Below are 25,132 nucleotides of genomic sequence, written 5' to 3' on the forward strand. Positions count from 1 at the left end.
TTTAACGAACCACTTGGTGTGGCTCGTGTGCATCTGGTGGCTGTTCACCGATGGTGAAATAATCACCTGCGTGGTAATTTAAGTAATTGTATGATATTATAAGTTAAATAATAAAAAATTACATTACTCCCCCAGCGTAGATCGGCAACCAGTTGACTAGTTCTGGGAGCCATTACCGTTTAACCATCCTCAGCTTATAATAAAGCAAACAAAAGAACAACGATGCTTTCTTACTAACTACTAACTACTCTTTCTCTCCAGCGTCTTTATTATCAGTAATATGCACGCTGCAGTCAACAAAAGTCTATCTTTTATTTCCATTTAATGATAGCGATGCAAAAAGTATATTTCTTCAGCAAGAAGTTTGAAATGGCGGTGGCGTGGCGTTCAATACATTCGGTCAAGTTCAAGTTTCAACCCCTAGTAGTGGTGGATACAAAAATCATTCCATACAATTATTAGTTACCCCTAGAACGCGCCGCGGGGTGTGCGGGGTGCGGTAGGGACAGGGTCGGTTCCCCTTAGTTCGGCGATCGGCCCTCGCTACATCGTAGTCGCGCGTCGGTTGTCGAGTGTTCCGGACGTGGCCAGTGAGCCTTGGGCCATGTTTACGGGCAAAGTTTTCGCGCTCTGAAGATACCCCGGCGCGATGTTCGCAGACCTTTCCTTCCAAAGGTAAGTTTTTCAGTCAACTGCGAATTGCACCTGCGAACTGCTATGCGTTAATTATCTGAACTTTGGCATTTATTTAAAAAAAGTCTTTAGGCACGAGTTAAGTTGGGTGGCGGTTGTTGTAAATAAGTTTAAATATATGTAAAATGAAACTCTACGTTAACTGGCTTTAATTGTTTAATATATGAGTTTATATTTAACGTAAAATTAGGGGTAGTGGGGTTGTGAAGCTGGACTAACAAGAACGCACTCGCGAGCCTTCTAGCATCGAGAGTGTCCATGGGCGGCGGTATCACTTAACATCAGGTGAGCCTCCTGCCTTTATGGCTCCTGTTCTATAAAAAAAAACAAAAAAATTAACTTAGTGTAGACTCACTTAAAGGTTCTTAAATCTAAGTGACACTTCAGTTATCTAGAAATAAATTAAATATAGCCCAATTATTTTAAAGTTAATATAAAATTAATCCTAATTTTTCGGGTTTTACGAACCCCGTAAATTTTCACTATTTTGACGCTTTATTTCGTATGTATTTCTAGGAATTTCACTACAATTTGTTACACACGGAGGACAAAGAAAAATTAATAAAATCGAATTTTCTGCTTACGAATTGGCTATTTACTATATATTTATATATCTGTAACCTTATGGATATAATGCTAATAAATAATTTAAGGGTATTATTTTAAAATTAACATATATAACTGTTTCGTTACCTTAAATTGCTCAGTGGCTTGTTTCTGTTATCTGTAATAATGGATTGGGATTAATTCAGAGTATGACACAGCTATAAACCTGGTGCCGGTGATTCAAAGCAGGTGTCGCAGTTGTCGATACTTTACCTTTTTTGGCCTAATTCCTAACGAGGGGTGTTATTCAATATCACACTTCACTTTCATGAATTAAACTAAAATTTTCGATATCGACTCGATATTGACTCGTAGCGTTTCAATATTAATTCTCTGTCCGATGTATTAGTTAAAAAACAAAAAAACCTTTAACGGATATTAATGCAAATTTTTAATATTATTTACCTAAACGAGAGCATCGTCGACCACGATTCCTGAAATACACAAAAAAATGAACGTAATGTTCAAACTAATTTACCACGCTATTTGGGTTTAATTAATTTGAAATAAAAATGCACACATTGCTTATGTGTTGCATATTTAACACAATCCTACTTGGCTTCAGTATGTGTCGTAACAGACTGTACTCTCTAAAGTTGAAGGTCGGTAGTTCTATTTGATAGAAAATCATTGCTGAAATTAGATTTAAACATGTTTTATTGTTTCACAAGTAGGTACAATTTGCATAAGGATATGATATTTCGGATTTATATTTGGGTATTCCCCGCTCTAATGCAGGATCAATTTTTGCATCAGACAGTAAAAAACAATTTCTCAACTCGACTGAAAAGAACTAACATAATTAAACTGTTTAATATATAAACTTCCCCTACATTTCTAATGAATTTTATTGTTTTCTTGTATAAATATCAATAATTGAATGTTATATACTGTTTTAATGCTTGTATCTGAACATAATAGTACATTAGATTCAGATACAAGCATTAAAAACTTTACACAAAACCTCTCAGTTTAAATACGCGAATTGAATACTAGTTGTTGCATTCTATTTCAAGTATATTATGTTTAATGTCTACATACACAGGATCTCATTTAGACAATTTTATACGCTATTATAATAATTTTTTTACGCAATGAATTTATAAGCGGACGGCACCATCGATCTGCAATTCATTTGGGCGCAACCCCTCATATGCACACTCCACGTTCCATTATCCTAGTTGTGATTTAGCAAGAATAAACGATTGTATATTGACCCTTCATTTAAAGTGTATGCGCACAAAAGTAACGAATCGATCCAAGCGACACAAGCGACCCGCTCGACAGACTTAGATTTGAAATATGAGAGTGATTGTTAGTATTTATTACTGGAGTAATACTATGCTTTAGATAAAAATTACGGCTGATTTAAAAATATATAATTCATTGTTGGACAGCAATTTTTAGGAAATCAGTTATAGCACTTTGTTTTATACGTGCTAAGCATCTTCAAGGTTGTCTGGAGTCTGGAGTCGATCTCGAAACTCGTATTTATACAATGACAATTGATCTAAGAATTTCTAATTTCATAAACGAAGCTTCGTTTCTATATAAAATATATGTTAACGTAATCATTTAAATTCACTTCGCTATAAGCATGACGTACAAAAATGATATTACTCGTAATCATGTTTATTGTATATTTCTTATATTTCAGTCATATTTCGTATAAAAAACTATCGATTTGAATAAATTGAAATTCAAATTCAAAAATCATTTATTCATATAGGTAACATTATATATACTTATGAACGTCAAAAAAGAAATATACATTGAATGTTTATAATTTTACATTTACTGCCAGTTCCAGTTGAATTCAAATCAAGGGCGTAGAATGGAAGAGAAGAACTGTCAATAAACTCTCCGCCACTCTTTTTAATCGCCAGGTTTTTTCTTTTACACATCGTACAAGTATACAAGACAAGCTTAACTAGTAAGCAGATTATTAAAATTCATCAAAAAATCAAGTTGGTACGGAGGATAAACGCACTTAACACTTACTACATATAATTATGTGTGTTCATACCAGGACTGTAGAAAATATAAAAATTGATTTCGTGACCTTCTCAGATAGAGGCGTTCATACTTACATACAAATAGAATTGCTAATGCGATGTTATGTATTCCAGTTGCATCTGGTATATATATATTTTTTTCTTTACCTCATTATAAATTTAAAACTGATCGGGAGGTGTTTCCGATCTGGGTTTAAAAGAGATTATGTAGATGTCGTTTTGTGTTGCCTTTGGTTTGGCATCCCTTTTCATCACCTATAATATTTTTAATGTTTTTGGCATATTTGACAATGGCATATGTTTTAATTATATTCTTATAGACCAAGGACTATCTCCAAATTTTACTTATCTTTAATTTTGTCCTTTATGTCTTATTATTATTATATTTGTTCGCTAAAACCACAGCTTAGCTGTATACGATGTAAATCACAATTGTAACTTACTCCAAAAATTATTTTCAAATTTATACGAGTATTATTAGGGACGAATATCTCATAATTTTTTATATTTTCTACAGTTCTGATGTGAACCCGCTGTTAGGCACTTACGAATAATTTCAAAATGTTTAGTAAGTACGGTTACAATGAAAATAATAATATACTATCAGAAATCAACAAAGTCTGAGCTTAATAGCGATATTGTAACATGTCTGGTGTAGGTACACCTCATGTAATATTATAGTGACTTCGGAACTTTGTAGCGTACTCCCTGATGGCTAAATGGGAACAGGAATGACTCAGGAATGCAGGTACACAGAAAACGTATTGCTCTCATGATTATTTAACGTTTTGAATTTTTTAAATTAAGAGAAATGCTTTGCAGTGCTGTGTACAACATTCGTTAGGACGGGTTTTATATCAAAAGCTATTGCTTTTTTAGAAAAGTAATTTAAATTGATATCAAGTTAAGGCCGTAGATTGGAAACTATTGTAAAGGTTAGCCTAAACACACAAAAGATTAGACTGACAGGGAAGCACTTGGTAAACGTTATAACATTGATCTACCCTCTATACTACGACTACTATTTTATTTTATACACAAACAGGGTATCTAGGTTACATAGAAAATGGAGGAAAAAGAATTTTCTTAAAGTACTTTCACTTCTCCGGTAGTGCATTAGTGGATTGGTCTAGATTCATGACTTGGCGATTACCTGATTAGCTGAGTACTGAAGGTATTGAACGACTAAATGACTTGCCGAGATTTTAAGGGTATATACACTTTTCACATAATTGAGTAGTGTAAGGAGAGATGATAATTTATCGCATTTTCTTCAAGGTTTACACAATCAAGGTCAATTCACTTAGCATTTACAACAAAACAGGCTTATTATTTTGATAATAAAGTAAGGTAACAATAGTTAGAGAATGTCATGAAAATAATTAAATACACAACGTACCACTTAGAATTGTAATTAGTGTATATATATAACCTCCTGCCCGTTTGCCCCCTATTCTATAAAAAAAAATGGACATAAATACAATTTTGAATGACCGATGCTTACGTGCTGCATTCCCTCGTGGTTTCCATTTTGTGTTCGTGGTTGTCATTTCCAAGCCATAAACTAAAGACAAAAAATATAAATAAAAGTACATCTTTTTCCTTTATATTTTAACTGTTTTTTAAACATTTAGACATTCGCCTTCATAATCAATTGATTAGTTAATAAATCACTAACAGTTCGAATTTATATTGATTTGTAATTCCATTATATCAATTATCAAATATTAGTATGAATTGCACTCGAAGTTTAGTAAACGCTAGACCGATGGTCGGGTACACGGTCAACGACTTGCTAATACACAAATTGATCGCATTGTCTAGAACGCTCCATCAGCTAATGCATGATCATTGAAATGTCGCTTGTGAAACATAGCAGGTGACATATTACTTGAGAAATAACTACATGCATTAGAGTGTAAGCTTGATGTTAAACCTTTGTAAATACTTTGTGAAATAAAATAATAAATAAATACCAGGTATATATACTATATACATTGTAATTAATGGTTTTTATTCATTGTAAAGAATAAAAAAAAATACTAGTTATACGAATAACCTATAACTAGTATTTTTTTTAAGTAGAGGCGGAATAAAGACACAATACTATTAGAAATCATGTGCGATTTCAAATGACAAGAGCTCGCAGGCAATCTTTACAATGAACTATGTAATACATACATAAGTTTTCATTAAGTTAGTTCTTATAGGTATTTTTACCTGATCCAAAAATAAGTAAGAGCCTGTAGGTACTATAAATAAAATAAAATAAATAAAATAAAAAAGCCTTTTTATTTCCTACAAATATAACTTTTTACATTGGCCCATCTCCAAGCGCTTACTTATCTAATTAAAATTAATACCATCTTATTATTATTTATTTTCTATATTATTTACCTATAACTATTTTATTTATTGTTATTAATATATATATTACTTATATAATATTTGCTACTATATATATCATATTTACTACTAGTAGGCATTCGGGGCGCCCCAGACTATAGTGGCAGATTAATCTTTATGAAACAGCAATTATTCTCTAAATGTCATCAAAGCAACAATTTAATTAAGTGAACTAAGCATCTAATAATTGGAAATTAAGAAATTGAGTTTAAAAGCTGTCTTTGAATTGAGTTTAAAAGTGGTTGTCTCATTTCTCAGTTTCGTGTTAGTTTTAAAAGACAGGGGAACCGTCTGCTTTGGATGCGATCGTTTTGTTTTGCAAAGGCTGTCTGCAAACACAACCCATTCAGCTTGTGAGGGATATTATGTACATATAACTTGGGGCTAATTTTGATGCAAGGCAATCCTAACCTAGGGGAGTTTTTACATTATATATAGTAGTTTTTACATCAACGTAATATATTTTTCTTTATTCACGGCTTTTGCTTATGAATTTACGTTATTTACCCAAATAGAATCTCTTGGAATTGAAAGGTAATAACAACAACATCAACAACAACATGGTAACAAGTGTAAAATGTATTATGTGTCGGATTTATTAACTTTATCTCATACGATATTTGTAATTTTTAAGTTGCGAAAAGCCACGTATTATTTGTGTTAAATATGAAAGCAAAAGCTTTGTGAGTGATATTACTAAACCATCTGATGGTTCTATAAGTTTAGATTAGATTCATAAAAATGCAATAAAGTGCGGCAATAAACGTTGGAGTTAGTTTGCGAATATGAATAAATAATATGAATTTTATTTGCACCATTTTAAACTGTTTGCGAATATTTTCGAATACATAAATTCAACGGGATAAAGCTTTACGCATTATTCGACGCTTTTAATTTTTTTTTTACCTAAAATACCTTTATGTATTTAATATGTTAGGCACCTGATTGGAATAACGGCGCGATCAGATCAAAGAGGTGGACTGAATTTACTGCCGAAGTCACTGCTATCTTTTAAGGGATTTAAAAGAGTTTTTTTTTCAAAGAAAAATACTTAAAGTGTATCACAGATTTAATATATGCAGAAGGAGCTTTTCTCCTAATGAATATGAAGACTTTTTTTTATAGAACAGGGGGCAAACGGGCCGGAGACTCACCTGATTTTAAGCGATACCGCCGCCCATGGACACTCTCAATGCCAGAGGGCTCGCGAGTGCGTTGCTGGCCTTTTAAGAATTGGTAAGCTCTTTTCTTGAAGGACCCTAAGTCGAATCGGTTCTAAAATTGAATTGCATTGATATGAAGCAGACAAGCCGTCTAATAATGCCATTGTATCAACGATTATATCTAAAGCATCACTAATGAGTACAATTGTTCATTAACCACAATCATATTCCGTCGTTTGCTGAGAAATTCATAAGCTGTTAGGGCAATACGTTCGAGTACTTGAACTCAAAGGTAAGGGATTACCGGGGTCGTGTGTATTTCGCCTATTTCCACTCGGTACAATGTAAATTGACGCTCTAACTGCTTCGAATCACGCGTCTCCGTTATATAGGAATGTTATTGCAGGAATATGTACCAAATGTTCAGAATATATTCTCGAGCTGGGGTTATCAAATACCCGTTGGAATGATAAGCGTTAGACCTTCTTTGCACTGGTCTTACTTGGCGATTCATTTTAATAAGTGTCATCTTATTTTTAGCTACTAGCCTCCTGGGCACCGTTAGACTTTCACCGCTCATTGGTTTAATTTTTGCTAAAAATATTACGCATTGACACATAAGAAACAGCAGGCTGGCTTACAGTTTTAAAAAATACACCAGCTACATTTCCGATTGAGAGAAAAGTGTCTATTTTAGTAATAAATTCATCTTAACTCTGCGTTTATCTGCTGCGTTACCCTGATTTTTCCTCATTTCAATAAAAGCATTTTAATTAACAGAGACATTATATAATCCCTTTTGTTAAGTTAGTATTATTATGGTTTTCAATGAAATTAATATTCATAGCTAGACCTGTTTTTTTAGTTAAAAAATAATTCAATCTTCATATGCGAGTATTTTCTTCTAAAACGAAATAAGGCTAAATTTGACATAATTTAACTGGGCATAAAAGTAGCTCTCTCATATGATTACATGTCTTATATATATACAGCAAGGAGTAACTCTTACGAAAGCAAGGATCCTAAAGCTAGATTTATCGTCGGTTGATACTCATAAATACTCGAAGTGCACAATATTTTCGAGCCATTAGGACGTTTATTGAGAAATTGTCTTTATTTAGCCGGCTAAAACGCTATGTACCACTTTACATTCAGTTCTGAAGTTGCAACAAAATGTACGTAGAATTGTGTTCGTGTAGGGATTAAAACATTGTTAGAGCGGGCCCGGCGATAAGGCGGTGTATTCACAAGCTCACTATTTGCAATATATCTATCATTTGATATTTCCTGACCCGTACATGCTTTTGCGACGGGGCGCCCCCTTTAACTGTCAGCCATTTGAGCGCTATCTGTAGGTCAAGAATCCCTGTATGTACAGAGGCGCTGCGTACTTTTTTCATGGAAGAAACGATTTATAAAACAGTATATTTTCCAGTCGTTGACTTTATTAAACACAATTACCAATTTAACAACGTGATCACAGTCATCAAATTGTACCATTGACATCACTTTCGACATTCTCGAAGCGTAACAACATTTTACAATAGTCAGTTAATAAAATTTCAAATTCAATTAAAACTACTATCCTACATAATATTAATAAATACTTTCAAGTACCTAAAACTTGCTGTTTTTTTTAATTGCATCTGTCATGATGTAGGCAGCTGTCAGCCGATGAATAGGGCAGCTGCCTTACCAGATAGCGCGGCAGCTTGTTTATTGCATTTATGGTATATTATGTAACTAAAATTATAAAACATTCTTGTATGATATGCCTTAATACTTAGCGCGGCATCACATAGCATCTGTAACAAATGTGCTTTATACGTTACCGAAAGAATTTTGTTTCTATTTGTTATTTCGCTTTCGGTTCACATAAAATTAATCTAACACAAATCTACATGATAGTACTACATGATAGTTCAACGACATAGCACACAATAATCATTTGTTTATTTCACAAAAATTTAGATTATGGCCCAGGTACTTTTAAATCGACTTAAAAATTGATGTTTTCCTAAAATTGTCTACATGTAATTAAATCCTTATTGGGGCGATATTGGTGTACGCGTGGTCAAATATATTTTCCTATATACGTAGTAGTAATAAAACAAACATGTATTTAGTAGGATATTACGTGTGTCACACTTTGAAAAAGGAGTGTTTTTTTTTCACAGTGTGCTATGCAAACCTGCCATGAAAGGGTTCAAGTACGTGCCGTCTCATTATAAGCAGGAACTCGCCTACTCATTGCTTTAATGTGGCATTTTTGACTGACTTTAAACTACCTAAGTTCCTTTCTCGGCAGAAGATCTTTTTTCGGTTGAGACTAATTTGAGTAAGAATTAATATTTCCGAATATATTCATACCTTATTACGTTTATATTTAATAAAAAGTAAATTATAAAAATATCGTATTGCTATCGCTAGTGGAACTAATACACTAAAGATAAACTAAGGGTTATCCAACAAAGAGCGGTTTCTGTTGTATGTCCATACAAAATCAATTTTCCATTTATTAATTTGTATTATTATTATTAATGCCTTATAAAGTTTAATTTTAATAAAAATCTATTAAATAGAGGATTAATTCCATCTATATAAGTAAGATGCGCATTTGAAATACTTAATAAACATACGCCCATTTGTCTCTTTAAATGCAAACTGAAGTACACCGATCCTACAATTTGCATCTTATATGTAAGATGATCGATATTGCAATGCTCGCAGTTCTCATTTAGTATAGAGACTCATGTGATTTTTATCTTCCCAAATTACCACTTTCGCATCATCCACTTAAAATATTTATAAAACACTAGCGGACCTGACAGACGTTGTCCTGTCTACACGTCTTTAATTTGAAAATTTCAAACTTTTTTTAATAAGCTAAAACATTCTGGACCATTTTGATGAAAATTATTATTCAAATGTTATGACAATATCTAACGATCCAGCACATGGTCTACAATAACAAAATGATAACAAAACTTTTTTTTAATTTGATCGCAGCGCTAACTGTCGGGACAGACTGAAATTCGAATATTATTTAAAATTTGACACTGCGATGGTAGCGCCGTCTGTCGGATCCAATGTAAAACATTCCAAAATCAACAACTACTAATAAATTAAAAATTAATAAAAAAAACATTGTCCAGCGGACAAAATTGTGAATCTAAACCATTCCCAGATCCCCTTGAACACACACAAAAAATTTCGTCAAAATCGGTCCAGTCGTTTAGGAGGAGTTCAGTCACATACACACGCACACAAGAAATATATATATTAAGATAAACTCTTACGGGGGCATTTGACCTGTCCCTTAGATACGTGTAAATGTATTGAACATTTTCGACTTGTAAAGCAGTGTGGCTCTAATACTTAAACAGTTCTAGATAAACAATTGACTTCAATATAAATCCAAGTGGTCATAAACAATGCCAATGACCGAATATGCATTGCTTCAAAAAACAATTTGTATTCGTGTATGGTCGTAATCCTTCCCATTAATTGTTTAAGCATATTTAAATTCGGAATTCATTGCATCATTTCATACATAAATAAGTAAATAAAACCATTTGTACATATTGTGTGGCATTTTATTCGGAATAAATTAAATACATATTATATTGCAGATATTGCTTGAAAAAAAAATACTCAGCGAAAGAAGTATTATAAGCTTGTGATGCTGATTATTAATTATAAATAGTCGTTTTTACCTGGATAGTACTGGTATCGATAATACTTAACGGTGTCACTACATAGTATAAAACAAAGTCGCTTTCTCTGTCCCTATGTTGCGGTTTTTTTAATAGATAGTGTGAGAGTTTAATTCAAGAGGAGATCAATTGCAATTCCGTTTGATATACTAATTCCGAGTAATGAATTATGAAGACGAACCACATTAAGATAAATAATTGAATAAAATTTTAGATTAAAGTTAATAAACCATAGATTCTGTTAAGTAAATGGTATGGTAAGGATAAAAAAGAAAGTTCTTTCCGTATTAAATATTTGTTTGTAAAAAAAATACCTTCATGTATTCGAGTTTATGTTGAAGACATTTTGCAATCTTCAGTTTAAATAGAAGCCTTCTAGGAAACTACTCCCAAATATTCCCTGAGTCGTTTTGCATCAGCTCGTCTCACTTCGGTATAAATAACATTGAACAAAACTGCCTAATTACGTAGTTTCTGCGAGTTCAGTGCAGCACAATGAATGACTCGCGATACTCATAATATTACTGTGTGTATTATGTGATCTGTGATGTCCTATTTGTGAATGCACACAGGCACTGACACAGGAGTTTAATTCGATTCAGCCAGATCTAACATTATAAATGAACTTATATTTCAGATATTTTAGTTAAATTTATTAATACCATCTTGAAATTCGCCTGATTATACACCATTCATTGGTCAAGAATCATATTTAATTTTTAAGTGGACCTAGAGGTCGTTCTTTCTCAAATAAATATGAAAAAAGTGATACCAAATAATAACAGCTTTAACAAGTTCGAATTACTTATTATAATTATAAGGAATACCACAGTAAATATGGACGGTAAGAATCACTTGCATTTACCATTAAGTAAGAAATACCATGTAAAAAAATGTTTTGTGATGATGTATTTTGGACAGGATGACCTCTATTGTCCTCGAGTCTGAACTCATATAATGTAATGCATGAGAATTCGGGATCCGATGTAAAGGTAAAGTAAGTTTTCTGAATTTAAGATTAGCTCATTAGAATAAAGAGCATAATACCTCATACAAAATCAATGAGGGACAGAACGGTTCTTGTATAACTTTCAATAAAAACGCTCGTATCAGACTGAAACACATCGAAAATATATACATTATAATAAAATTATTTTTAATAACCGTGCATTCTTAAAATATATAAATGCTGGCATTTATTTATGTTTAGTCGTAGTTCTCAGAGAGCAGAACCTGTACGTCCACCTAATAAGGTCGATTATATATATATTTAAAAAAAGCATTTCACACCCCAGATAGCGCAAGATAAAGGCAGAGGTAATATTATGTTTATGTCGTCTATGTGTAAATCAGAACCCCTGTGCAAACAGTGGTCAGATGTAACTAAATCATGTGTAGAATACACAAGTAAGTCTCACATGAGAGAAGGCCTGCATGGACTTTATATATTCAACTCGTTTGTCGGTTGCTCTATTACTTTCAATTGCGGGAGTTGCATCAGTTGTGGGATAGGTATAGGTGGAACTTTGGTAGTTGATTCATAGTTGATAAAACACATATAGTCACGTTTATTTAGACTTCAATTGAGACACAGATGCGTCGATGAAGATAATATCAAAATAATAAAATAACAATGGCAATATAGTGAACGTCTAAGTTATTAAAAGAAAAATGTACACATTCTATTAGGTTTTCTTAAAGGCATCATCTATTTAGTGCATGAAAGTAATGCCGTCTCAGTATAAAACAAAGCTCCTTTAACAAAATATTCACGTTCAGGTTAAATATAAAATTGAAGTATAAAATTTAACTATCATCGTTACAATGCACGCACGGTATTCATTTATTTCTCCTTTTATTATTCAGCCTCCGTGAAAAGATGCACATTGATGGAACAAACAGTTAGAACTTTTTCGAGAAGTATCAAGGATATAACATATTATTTGTTTATAATCTTATTAGTTCTGTATTTCGATATGATTGCTCTTACGTTAAATAGGGACGATATCTATATTTTTCCGCATATACAAAATATTCTCCTAAAGTCAATATATGTAATGCCTTAAACTTCCTTCGGACTGACTCCCGTGGGGACAACCCACAGATCGCTCTGATACCCCGCTTTTGCACTACAAATATCGATTTAATGTCAACTGCATTACCCCACAAAATAACACCATATGACATGATACTATGAAAATAGCCGAAATAATCGAGCTTTGCTGTATTCTCCACCTTATGATCGCGTATCGTTTTCACTGCGAACGCTGCAGAACTTAGCCTATTCGAAAGACCTTCTATGTGTTGGCCCCACTGGAGTTTACTATCTAAAGTCCCAAGAACACCGCATTATCAACAAAGTCTGATTTCCTCATCTTAAACTATTATTTGAGAATGACTCCTTTTTATATTTGTTTAGCTTAAGATTATGTACTAAACCAGTGAATATAATGATAACTGCACATTGTTGAGATTCATATTGAGAAATCATCTTCACCTGGAGAGCTTTTTCAATGTAGCCGAGCCTGTTGCCTCAATTTTTACCCTAACTGCGTTACAAATGATTGTTAGAGGCAAGACGGTGTGTTTGACCGATTCATAACTGAGGCCTTTTGGCACTCGCCCGGCAAGTCGAGCCAAATGCTCAGATGATTCTGGGATTTGGGAGCTATCTACCATTCCTTACGAATAGCAGCTTACATCCCTACGTGCATATCGATGAGATGTTCTCATATTTGATTTTAAACGGTATATTCATATTAATAAAATAATTGATCATTTCAGTTAATAGGAATCATCACAATTTAGAGCGTAATTTTGGTAAACACAGCATCTACGTAATTATAAATTGTTATCTCAAAACCCTAATATATACATACATATACAAAAGGTTATACTGTCAAAGAGAACTATCAAGTTAGATAAGGAAAAAATAAAAAATTCCCGAGCAGCAAGCATTAAATCCATTGAATATCCATTCCGAAACGTGGATTCTACTGAAACCGTTATTTTTGATATATTGTAACACCTGAAAGTAGATACGGTAAAAGGCCAAAGGAATTAGCACCTAAATCTAGATTTTTAAACATATTTTGGATTCTGCCACAGCTTGGGCTTAACCAACCCAATTCCGCGGACGAACTTATGTAATTATTGCAAAAACGTATTAACGTAAATAAGGCTGTGCTTTGAAAAATCGAAATTCAATCGTATCACAAACATGATACAATTAAGATCGTCGTTGTTATTGTAGGCTTACCGAAAATGCATTAGAAATTAATAGAACAGCGAATTCGTGTTCCTCAAATCGGGCAATATCTGACTATTCAATGCATGACTTTATTGATGTTTTGTTTGAAAGGCTTCGATTTAGCCATCAAGCATCTAGTCAATTTTCTTTTGTCCGCGTAATGAGTTTGGGATATCATGTAGCTAAAACATGATATTCTCTCACTGACATTAATTACAGTCTCACGCATTGCAATGTATTAATGTAAATGTTATAATGATACATATTCATTATAACATTTATATCATTTACATTTCTTTGATATCATAAATTGATAACAACCAAAAAACTCTATTCATACGAATCCAAAAGAAATGTGGATAGCAAAGGTTCATAAACATAGCATTTCCAGTGAAACCATTTCTAATTTTCTTGAAGGCTTAATAAATAAAATACGAGCTAACCTTTTTGCTCGATTCCCTAACCTAAAATTTGCATGTCTGCGGAAGTCATTTTGCCCGCAACGCTGCTGCGATACATTGTGGCGTCCATAGCCTTAATCATTCACTCGCTTTTGTTAAAGCAGCCTTTTGGAGATCCTGTTAGAGATTTTCACGTAATTAAAAAATAATATATGTTGAGATTATTTAAGTCAAGAAAGGTCGCTCCTCGGACATGCGTTTGTTTTATTAAATATATGGAATATGTATGTGGAACTTCAAAACCTACGCTTGGAAAAGCAACTACCGAAAATTGGTACGTTTTCGCAGGCTTACACTAAGATTAATTTACCTAAAAAGAAACGAACATGATGTCTGCACAGAGCGAGAGCCAAGCCAAATTATATATATAATTTAAGTTACTCCAACATTTAATTAATTTTATTTTTTTAGGTATATATTTTAGTCCTGATACTTATTGGCTATGATGATTAGACATTTGAACAGAGTATAATATGCTGAAAATGTTTTCTGAGCCAGTATTTGTTTAATTAATATATTTATATATTAAGTATGTTTTTTAATAATTTCTCTCTTAAGAATGATTCTGATGAGATTGTGAGAAGTCGTCTATGCTGACCAAGACGAAACGAATATATAATTTGAAAATATTTATATATTTTAATTATAATTTCATGAAAACATGAGTACGATGTATGTTATTATTTTTGAAACCTTTGTAACAATCATTAGTAGCTTTGTACTTTGATTCTTATTACTATTAATGTATGTATACGGAAAGACAAATGTTTATATGTATATATTTTTGTTGCTGGCTCCTGTTTTAAATTTTCGTGCTATGAATAAAAATTGTATTGAAAAAAGGGAAATTGGTAGGAGCCACACTGATATTGTTCGCATCTAGCGAACACTTGACGATGATGCACAAGACTTTGAGCACTGTTCAGAATGTGTTGATGAAATCCTTTTGTCTGAGTCATGAACAGTATGGCCACGCACCAACTACCTAATTGGAAATACTAATTGAGCCTAGCAGTCATATATGTTAACGAAAGCTTATTTATTCTTATCGTAGATTGTAGATTAGTTTTTAAAATTTAAACGTTATAATTATTATACATATACAGTAATACCCCGGACTTACGCGATAGGTGGGACTGAGCGCTATCCGCGTAAGTCGGGGTACAATTTTGCATATAAAGACATATAAAGTATGTTTAATTGGGCCTGGAGACTAAATATAACAATAATTTAGGAAATAATTAGTATCTAATTCCAGATAATATTACTATAAGTATCAATTGTAAGCTCCTCACTGTGTGAATCCAACAGCTCTAGAACATCATTACTATCCACTTCTAAATTTATTTGTCTATCAAGTTTGACAACAAAAATTAAATCGCGTAACTCCGAATCCGCGTAAGTCAAGGTATTACTGTATATTCTTTTAAGAGATCGTGGTCAGCGTGAGTCTGACCGTCGAGTTGTTCAAAGCGTATTAATTTTACGTATTTTATTGACTTATGACAAATATTTATAAGATTAATCATCGTCATGTGAATATTTCTATAATGCTGCAAAATCGAGTCAGTAACAAAAGTTTCCGTATTAAACTATGCAGTGAATACTTGCGAAAGCGTCATTCAAACTTTGAAAAGTGTTTTGACTCATGTTAATGTGGGTAAAGGATCTCGGAATTAAAGTTCCACATCTCAGCATTGCAAAGCTTAAAATTCCTTTTCTTCCTTTCCAATTCCAAAGTTTGGCGATGTTAAAGAAAGAAAAGAAAAGAGATCTAACAGATCAGTGCCTAAAATATGTTAGTCCAGGCGTCAAAATCAAGAAACAAACACCTAATTCTAAATTGAATTGTAAAAATGTTATATTAAGGGCCTGTTTCACAATGTCCGGATAACTTCCAAATAAGCTATTTGTTACTTATTGGTATGATAAATAGTATTTTTGCGTTTCACGACTGTCAGATAGCGCTATACGTCATGAAATTCGAAGTATTTTATATGGAACTTTTATCTTTCGAATAATTTATGTGTTGCATAGCTATTTGGCACTTTATGCATACATTGTGAAACAGGCCCTTAGTGTCGCGTTTCAGCAAGATGTTGATAAATAAAAGATAGCCAAAGATCGTTATCGCAGTTTTCGTATTATCTTTGCAGCTTTGAATCTTCATAGAACTCAGATACAGTTGTTCAGTAAATCGTTACAACTTCAAACAATCAAAGCGTAATCATTTCCTCGTTTACGTGGCGTTTATTTTATTTCCCGAACGATGAAACCCATTAGGGGCCGCAGATACCCTAATAGGTAATTTCCGTACGTAAGCAGCGCAGCACTAATTTCTACTTAGCATTGTACGGAGTGAAATTGAAGTTCCAATGCAATTTCACTTTATTTCTTGAACGAAGCGACTGACTCCCTTTCTGAGCGTTGGCTGCGATTCACGATTAACTTAATATTCAATTACGAATTAAAATAACCAACTTTTCTTATTTTCCATCCGACTGCTTTCGATCGGGTTCTACTCAGTTGAATATCTTGTATCTATTTACTCCTGTACTCAAACAAAAACAAATCTTTCAACGTATTGGAAAGGTTGCAATCAGTTTAATACGGGCTGCGGTTACAAAGTCAAAATTTATTTATTCATATAGGTAACATAATGTACACTTATGAACGTCGAAAAAAAGAAATATTAAATGAATCTAATTTTACATTTACTGCCAGTTCTCAAATCAAGGTCGTAGAACGGAAGAGAAGAACTGGCAATAAACTCTTTTTAATCGCCAAGTTTTTTTTACACAATGTTTGTAAGGAGCTGCAACCACTACACCATGTTCCATATGACATATTGAGTAATAAAGAATAAAAAAATAAAAAACAAAGATTTGTCCTATATCAGCAAAACAAGGTCTAGCACTTTTTATATATCAATAAAAATTAATTATCAATTCTGTATATAATTATTTTGTCCTATATGTAATATTTTCAATGTAGGGAACACATTACGAAGTGTTTGTAATAAATTTGCAACTAATATTGTTAATACGATACAATTCTGTTATCGGAATATTTGCATTATTGTACGCCCTTTGGGCATGTAATGCAATCAGACATCGTTTTGTCATTGTAGCCATGTCGGGGAGCAATGAAATTGAATTGCTCATGTATTTGAATGATTTATATAAAAAAAAAATGGAAATCTACAGTATTTTACGTATCTGAGTTTTCTCGTAGTATGCAGATATTAAAAAAGTAAAACGAAAATGTTGATATAAACTATATGCTTTTATTTTCTATTTGAAATCTAATTTAGTGAAATATTTAATATTTTGACATTTCTTGCGACATCACAATCTTCTGCTACATACCACTGAGTGGATACCTTGAGTAGCACTAACAAAGTTATTCCGAATTCTACGTTTAGCGAGGACCTCGGGCCTTCGGGCCTGGCAGTCATAGGAGTGGTGGAGGATTCTCCATGTAGTCCGGAAGAAGAGCACCGTACCGTGCGCGATCATAGTCAAACGTGCCTCCATTTTACTTCGGTACAACAATTCATACACAAAGTATTTCTAATTAGAATATTGCAGCCTAACAATTGGCTTGTTTTGTTAACAAGGCCCAGTAAGCAATAAAAAGTAGACACAAGCGTTACGCAATTTGAAATACAAGTTATATTCGTTAATGTTTAAATAGCTCGTTAAGCAGCCATGTTTTCCAGGAAGGCTCTCATTTCTCTTGGGGGACTATAACATTTAAAACGCTTTAATATAAAATAGAAAGCAATTAATGTTTGATCCACCAAACATTTTGATTAATCTGAGCGAGCTTCAATTTGGAACAGTCGAGATCATCCTTTAACGTTCTGATTTTACAAATATGTAGTTTAACAATTCACCTTCATCCTCTAAACCATGCAAAATGATTTTCGCAGCTTTTCACTTATTATTATGAAAGTACTTTATATCAATTTTGAAAGTTGCATTAATACGACACAGCAATTTCACAACAGTGACTTTCGTGTGTAGAGAGTTTGTTTTCTGCAAACAAATAAGTTTTTAACTGAAGTTAACGTAAGAGTTAATTAAAGTAATTTCTTGCAGTGGATATGCTGTAAAATATAATGAGTAATAGTTTTATTTATTAAAAACAATTTTCAAGAGCACAGTGAAATGAATAAACTGAAATATTTTGCAATAAACATTTTTCAGACAGAAATAGGTTTTTAATTGAGCCCGCGTGGAGAGGCACAAGTGTGCGGTGACGTCACCGCTTCCTCTTCTTATACAAAATGGTAACGGTGACATCTATACTCAAAATACTACATTCAATTTTATCTAAAAGAAGAATAATACAAAATTAACAAGTAGAACATCGCTTAAGTAATATGATATAACAAAGATAACACTTCTATCCATGTCCACATTAAAAATCACCTTTTATGAAAGCTAAGATAAAATATCTCCATATTGTATTGTTCCATTGAAACAATATCGATGCGGTTAGAAAGCTGAAACACAGTCTCGAATGACGTCTCAGTTTTACGTTTGCATATAAGTACCTCCACTGAGAGAGAACTGATTTTTAAACTGATTGACTGACTGACTGATTTTTAAACGACAGCAAGTTTTTCATCTATGGATAGGAAAGGTAACAGAATTAAATACGTTAACTACGTCAGTCTAAAACCCGAAGATCGCATACCTACAGATTACAACATAAATTACAAGCAAATCGATATATTTAATGTGACTAACAAATTCTTAAAAAAATATTTAAAAAACTCAGGTATCTTTTACTAATAATGGCTATGTTTGTTCCTTCATATTAAATATATATTTTAATCTACCAATCAATGAATCTTACAACTGTGCTTTGTAAAACTCTATGTTTCTGTTTCAATGTGTATTCCGTTTTGGCTTTTGTGTGTAATGTAATTGTTTGGATATTATGTAGTGATTAGCTGTAGGAATACTTAAATAAATAAAATAAAAAAATAAATAAAATCACACTTTCGGGATCCGTGCCACGGCAACTTGATAGAAAGGTTACTGGTTTGTAACTGAAATATTAATCCAAGAACATATTTGGCAAAATCTATGTAAAGATACTATATTATATCAACTAATATTCAATCTTCGTGTTTAACGAAGCTATCGTGCATTCTCATAATATCTTTAGGTCGTCGAATACGAAACTTGATTTCTGTATCTCGAGAACTGAACTAAACTCGTGGCCGCATAGATTTTACGGAACCCGAGGAAAAGAGTTAAAAGTTGGGTTTTATTTTTCACGTTTAAATTTAAAGTTGCGGAAGGCATAACACAATGTAGTACTTACTGTAACTCATTCCGTTAGGGGTTTTAGCGCTCATGTATTTGGATTAAAATTGGTGTAAAGAGCAGGAGATCGTTGTGGATTTGCTCATTCGCATTAGTGAGCTGACTAATTCTCTAATTAGTCTTAGCAGACTCCTCTGCGCATTTCGATATCTTAACACATTGACATTATAATTTATATGAATAAGTAAATATGTGTTTTTGCTTGTATATTGATATATCATGCTTTAAAGAACCGTTTGTATTAACGATATAATCAATAATTATTTCTTAAGCTAAAGCTTAAGAAATAATTATTGATTACCTGCTAAAGCAGGTCCCATAATGTTGAGTGACATTATTATATGTTCTTAATTCGTGGTTTTACAGGTTAGGTACACTGGAGATACAATAAAAGACTTTATACAAAAATATCATGAATTTTAACGCGTAATTTTGAAATTTACTCATGGCTTCGTGTTTTGCGCAGTGCAGCTTATATAATAAACAATATTATAGCATCGTCATTTAATTATAAGAAATAATAAACTTTATTATATACAATATACATGAATATTTAGATAAAGTAAAGTAGACTGGCCCCCACACTAAGATGCCCTGTGTTGTGGCAGCCAGGCTCTTGCTTTTAAACAGTATTTTACTTAATTATTTCGGCATAGCACATTTATTGTTAAACTATTTTTGTACAAGATGAATATTTTCCATATCAGTATAGAACAGGTTAATAACTTTCTAACTGCACATTCGCCAGATGTTGACGTACCCTTAAATAAAACTATGTAAAGCAATATGACTTAAGGCTTGGTAAATTAACACAAAAATACAAATATGGGTTTATGTCGGTCTTATTGAAATCAATAAATTATGATTAATGAAGACTATGAAGATACTGGGGAAACCGAGTTTTCGAGCGTATATTCCTTAATCAGAATAATGTGATTTAATAATGAAATGTGTATTGGCTATATATATTGATTAACTGCCGACACCGCACTATCATAACAATACTAAGACCGACAAAACGAGAATATAAGTAAACAAGTCTCTGTTGATGTAACCTCGAAGCGACCCTTCCTAAAACTAGAATTTCACTAAACTATCAAAAGCTCTAAATTACTCGATGGAATTATACAAATTGCCAAACTGTGGGAAAGGTTTTTGTCAATTTTATCACAACGACAAGTTTGCTATTTTGTAAGCGGATTGCGACAAAATCCGAGGGAAGGTTCGACCACATTATTTGCGCTGTAAACCCACTACAAAAGGCCCTTAAGCTAACATTCGCGCCAAAACAAATTTCACTACCCACACAACGGTAATATAATAATAATACCGCTCTTCGAATATTATTTTAGCCACATTTTACTTTTCCCTGTCCGAGACACGACAACACTTTGTTCGAAAAATTGCAAGTTGTCATCTTTTCTGCTCGCCATATTTTTGTTATCTTATGTCACTGTAAGGTCAAAAATTAAACTAAAAAGACCGCTAAATTAATATACTTGAGTAAAACGCGTTGAGAATTAATTAAAAATCTACTTTAATCACAGATCATCATCCACTTACGAAACGTAACCGCTAGGATAACTACTAAATATTAGCAGTAGTAGCTTGGAGATGACAGCAATATTGCATCACTTGTGAAATGATTAAAATCAAAAAAAAAATATATACACCATACGAGTATATCATCCATGTGTGTATTTGTTAAAAAAAGCCGTCTTTTCACATTTTTGCTAAGCGGGACCAATCGAGTTACGATGGCACTTTTATCGCTTTATTTATATAACCTACCTCAAAATCGTGGATTTCATAACATTAATTTAATTTTGTTGCACGGAGTTGTAAAGCCAAACTTTGAGAAGGTTTTCTCAACTGGCACGCGTCTAAGAATACTCGAAGTCGTTAGAATAGTCATAAAAATAGATCTTTGGGAGGCAGTCGGGCAAAACGCCTAGAGTAGTGCAAAGCAATGACCTAGATATCGCAAGGACTTAAAACTCTCCGGGTGTCCGTTTGTTTACACATTGGGAAAACATTGACCTGCTTTGGCCTACCGCCAAAAATCCAATTTAGAGTAAAGCCTACATTTTATACTGACTACATATCCTCACGGGAACTTATTGATACGAAAACAAACATGTTATGATCGATCCCTCTGCGGCATTTCTTTATAGCAGAATTTACTACAATGGTCTCAGTCGAAATGACATAATAATTATACTGATTCGAATATATCATATATTTTTACATATTCTATCGTAATTTAGCAATTACGGAAGTGTAGGAGAAAAAAGGTGATCCTAAACGCCGTAAAAATCTAGAGGCAGTCAACTTACAAAATAAATGGCGATGTAACAAAATTGTTCAACGACGTCTAAGAACAGTTTATCTTTCGGTCGAGACGGGTCGACTTTATACCGAGTGAATCAGATCTTGTATAAATGAGTCGCTCATGACGGGTTAATCTCTGCCCGCTAAGGACCTGTGTTTTCTGTTGTTTAAAGACGTATTACGGCATCGATCGCTTTCAAGGCCAAAAACCAAAAACTCGACTCCATGGTAACTTCTTTTAGTATTTTCATACAGACAGGTCGAGTAATGTCTACCACACAAAAACTTAGCTTTCTTTTTTACTTGGGAAAATGCATTGCGCATACCCTTCCGCTGTGCGACTGCTTGGTGCAAAAGGGTCATGTGAGACTCGCTATTGTGCATACCCACTAAAACCCCAAGGTGCCACCAACAATCGCCTTATGCGGTAACAGTAGAGCCTTATCCGCTTCCCGACATGCGATGCGGCGGTTGGAAATTTGGCATTAGCCAAGATATGCCAAGTTTTCGTCTTCGAACTACAAGTGTTTAAGATCCACCTCAGATTACGTTGATAAAATTATTAGCGTTAGTGCTCTGTTGCATTGAATTGGCTTGAATATTCCTGCATTTATCAAAAGTTTCACGGCCGTACCCAACCTCTGGTTCTATCTAAGTAGGGTTTAATCTATAGCATATTAACTAAATCTGCTTTAATGGCCTCTTTGCTCTGCATGTACCATTACCTGAGAGCGACTTAGTGACCCTTTAATTGTAATGTGCGGAGTTCCACAATATAAGAGCGGCTTCGTTCAAATCACGCCTTTACTGATTAATAATTTACTATCCATCGATATTGTTGCATCCTTGAGTTAAATTTCCTTTCTTTTCTTATTCCAATTTGTATATCAACGTTTATCGTTTGACAAGTGAGAAGAAAATATACACATTTAAAATAGAAGAAAGCGTCCCTTAGAGTTAAAAAACTTTTAAAAAGTCCTGCTTAAAACATAAAACTAAGCACTTTAAAACTAACATATTGCACTTGCAGCGAACAACAAAACGAAAAAGTTTGAAGCGGTTAGCGAAATACCCTGCCGGCCAAAATAATAGATTTCCAGTACCAGTAACATTGGGTAAAGAAAAAACCTAACCTGTGCTGCAATACCACACTGTGCCGTATTTTTAATCTGCTAGCATTGTACTAAAGTAACCGCACGAACCACAGCACTCCAGTTACCAGACCTTACATAATTACAATAACCCTTATCGCCTTTGAAATTAGGTTCAATTCGACCGGAAGCACTTGAGACATCTGAGATTTAAGATCAAAGGCCGGAATCCAATCTGTTGAACTCTTTTAATATCCACTTATGAGAACACCTCATGTACTTGACTCCTGATTGCCACTGAAATAACTTTGGTGATGATCGTAACCTGTAAAAGGTGTTCGAATCGTAGGCCAGAAACGACCCCATAATGGCACTTAATAGCCGCATGTAATAAGTGTATTATCCTGTATGTTTATGTATTTTATTTCTGTAGAAGAAGTTACGTTTTTCTTACTCATCGCATGTGTTAGAGTTTGATTGAATCAATTCAGCTTAAATTGTAAGCAATTTGGCCGCAGTTTTAGTTTCAATCGCACTATTAAATCCTAACATTAAAAGATGTTACATTTTTTCAATCATAATTATACTGTCACTCATAAATAAGGTAGTTTTCACATTTCAAAGCGTACCTATAGTGGAAAAGTGTCCCGCGAAACAAAATGTTGATATTAGAAATATGTATCAGCTCCATAATCATTCCATGAGTTTATGAATATGAACTAATTTATTAAGAAATAAGTTTTCTATTCACCCGAACCTTTCATATATGCAAGAAATTTCTGCTCTTTGCATATAGAGAAAGTTTCACGTCCATTACAGTATTTATATCATATTGCTGTTTGTCGCAAATACGTGGACATCATGTCTATCGTGTAAATGCCACCAAATATTCACCAGCTACTCAAGAAAGCAAACAATTCTGTTATTCATTCGTGGCAAATATATCTCGTCAGTTCGGATCACGATGATTGATGCGCTAAGTCTAAATGAGAACTATAATTAAGGCAATCATTTGATATTTTATTAGCTTGTTGAGTTATCATTCGTAATTATTTTATTGTTCGTTTAAATTGCTGTATTTATTTAAGTTTGTGTTTAAACAACACTCACTAAATGAATTATGGTTTGGCCAATGCATTTAGTTTCAGTTTGTCATTGATAGAAATCCTTGTTGAAATATTATAAAACATTTGTGGCTTCTGCAATTATGAATGAGGTCATAAACTATTTTACATAAAATCATGTTCACTGATGTTTTTATTTTTTTTTCTAGAATTTTCGGCCAATACGTGGCGTAGTTCCGTCTTAGTCTTACAAACTGCTATTGTGCTCCCTTTCTGTGGTCCCTCTCTAACTTAACGATCTTCAATATATATCCAATGAATACATGAAACATATTCAATTAATGTTTGTAGTGTTCAAGAAGATGAATCTCTAATTGGAAATCGGAAAACTGAAATCGAATTCTAACTGGTAATTCAACAAACTAATCAAATTTTCCCCGTGATTCTGATGTCATGTCGATACGAAGATTCGAGTGCGACGTATGAAATTAAATGTATAGAAAATGATATGCTCGTGTCGTGTACGTATGTGAGGGACATAACGGGCACGCGATTGGTATTCAAGACATTCTCCGGGTGTCGCAGGTTCCCCAGAGTCCTTCAAACTATTTGTACCGTTAGGAGACTAATTAACTCCGTAGCGACACACTCTTCACTTATTGATCACGATAAACGGATCTTCTTTAAACTACTACTATTTTCTAGTTCTATGTACAATCATAAGGTTTTCCAAGAGAATAAGGCAGTGATTGATCTTTGTTTCGCTTATCAGTGTTTGAGTTATCGCACTTTAGGTGTGGTGGATTTAAAAAACATACTAAAGTAATTGCAATATGAAGCAAACCAAATAATTATAAATTAATTATAATTAATAATTATTTGGTTTGCCTCTTTCGGCAATAGTGAGACGGTTAGGTTAGGTTAGCTTGCAATTAGCAAATATCTGAAATGGTGTGTCAAAATGAGCGCTTATTTATGAATATTGGACATTTCT

At 33.2% G+C, this 25,132-nt stretch overlaps 1 protein-coding gene across 1 annotated transcript in view; it reads left to right on the forward strand.

The window, feature by feature from the left end:
• Positions 1-569: 569 nt before the first annotated feature.
• Positions 570-25,132, forward strand: part of LOC110995844 (chondroadherin) — a 55,308-nt gene continuing 30,745 nt past the window's right edge. The window contains exon 1 of the mRNA XM_022263205.2: positions 570-675. Coding sequence (XP_022118897.2) covers positions 650-675 — 26 coding nt within the window. The 5' untranslated portion in view covers positions 570-649. The remainder of the gene's footprint in view (positions 676-25,132) is intronic.

Source organism: Pieris rapae, chromosome Z (assembly GCF_905147795.1).
Source record: "Pieris rapae chromosome Z, ilPieRapa1.1, whole genome shotgun sequence".
NCBI classification, from domain to species: domain Eukaryota; kingdom Metazoa; phylum Arthropoda; class Insecta; order Lepidoptera; family Pieridae; genus Pieris; species Pieris rapae.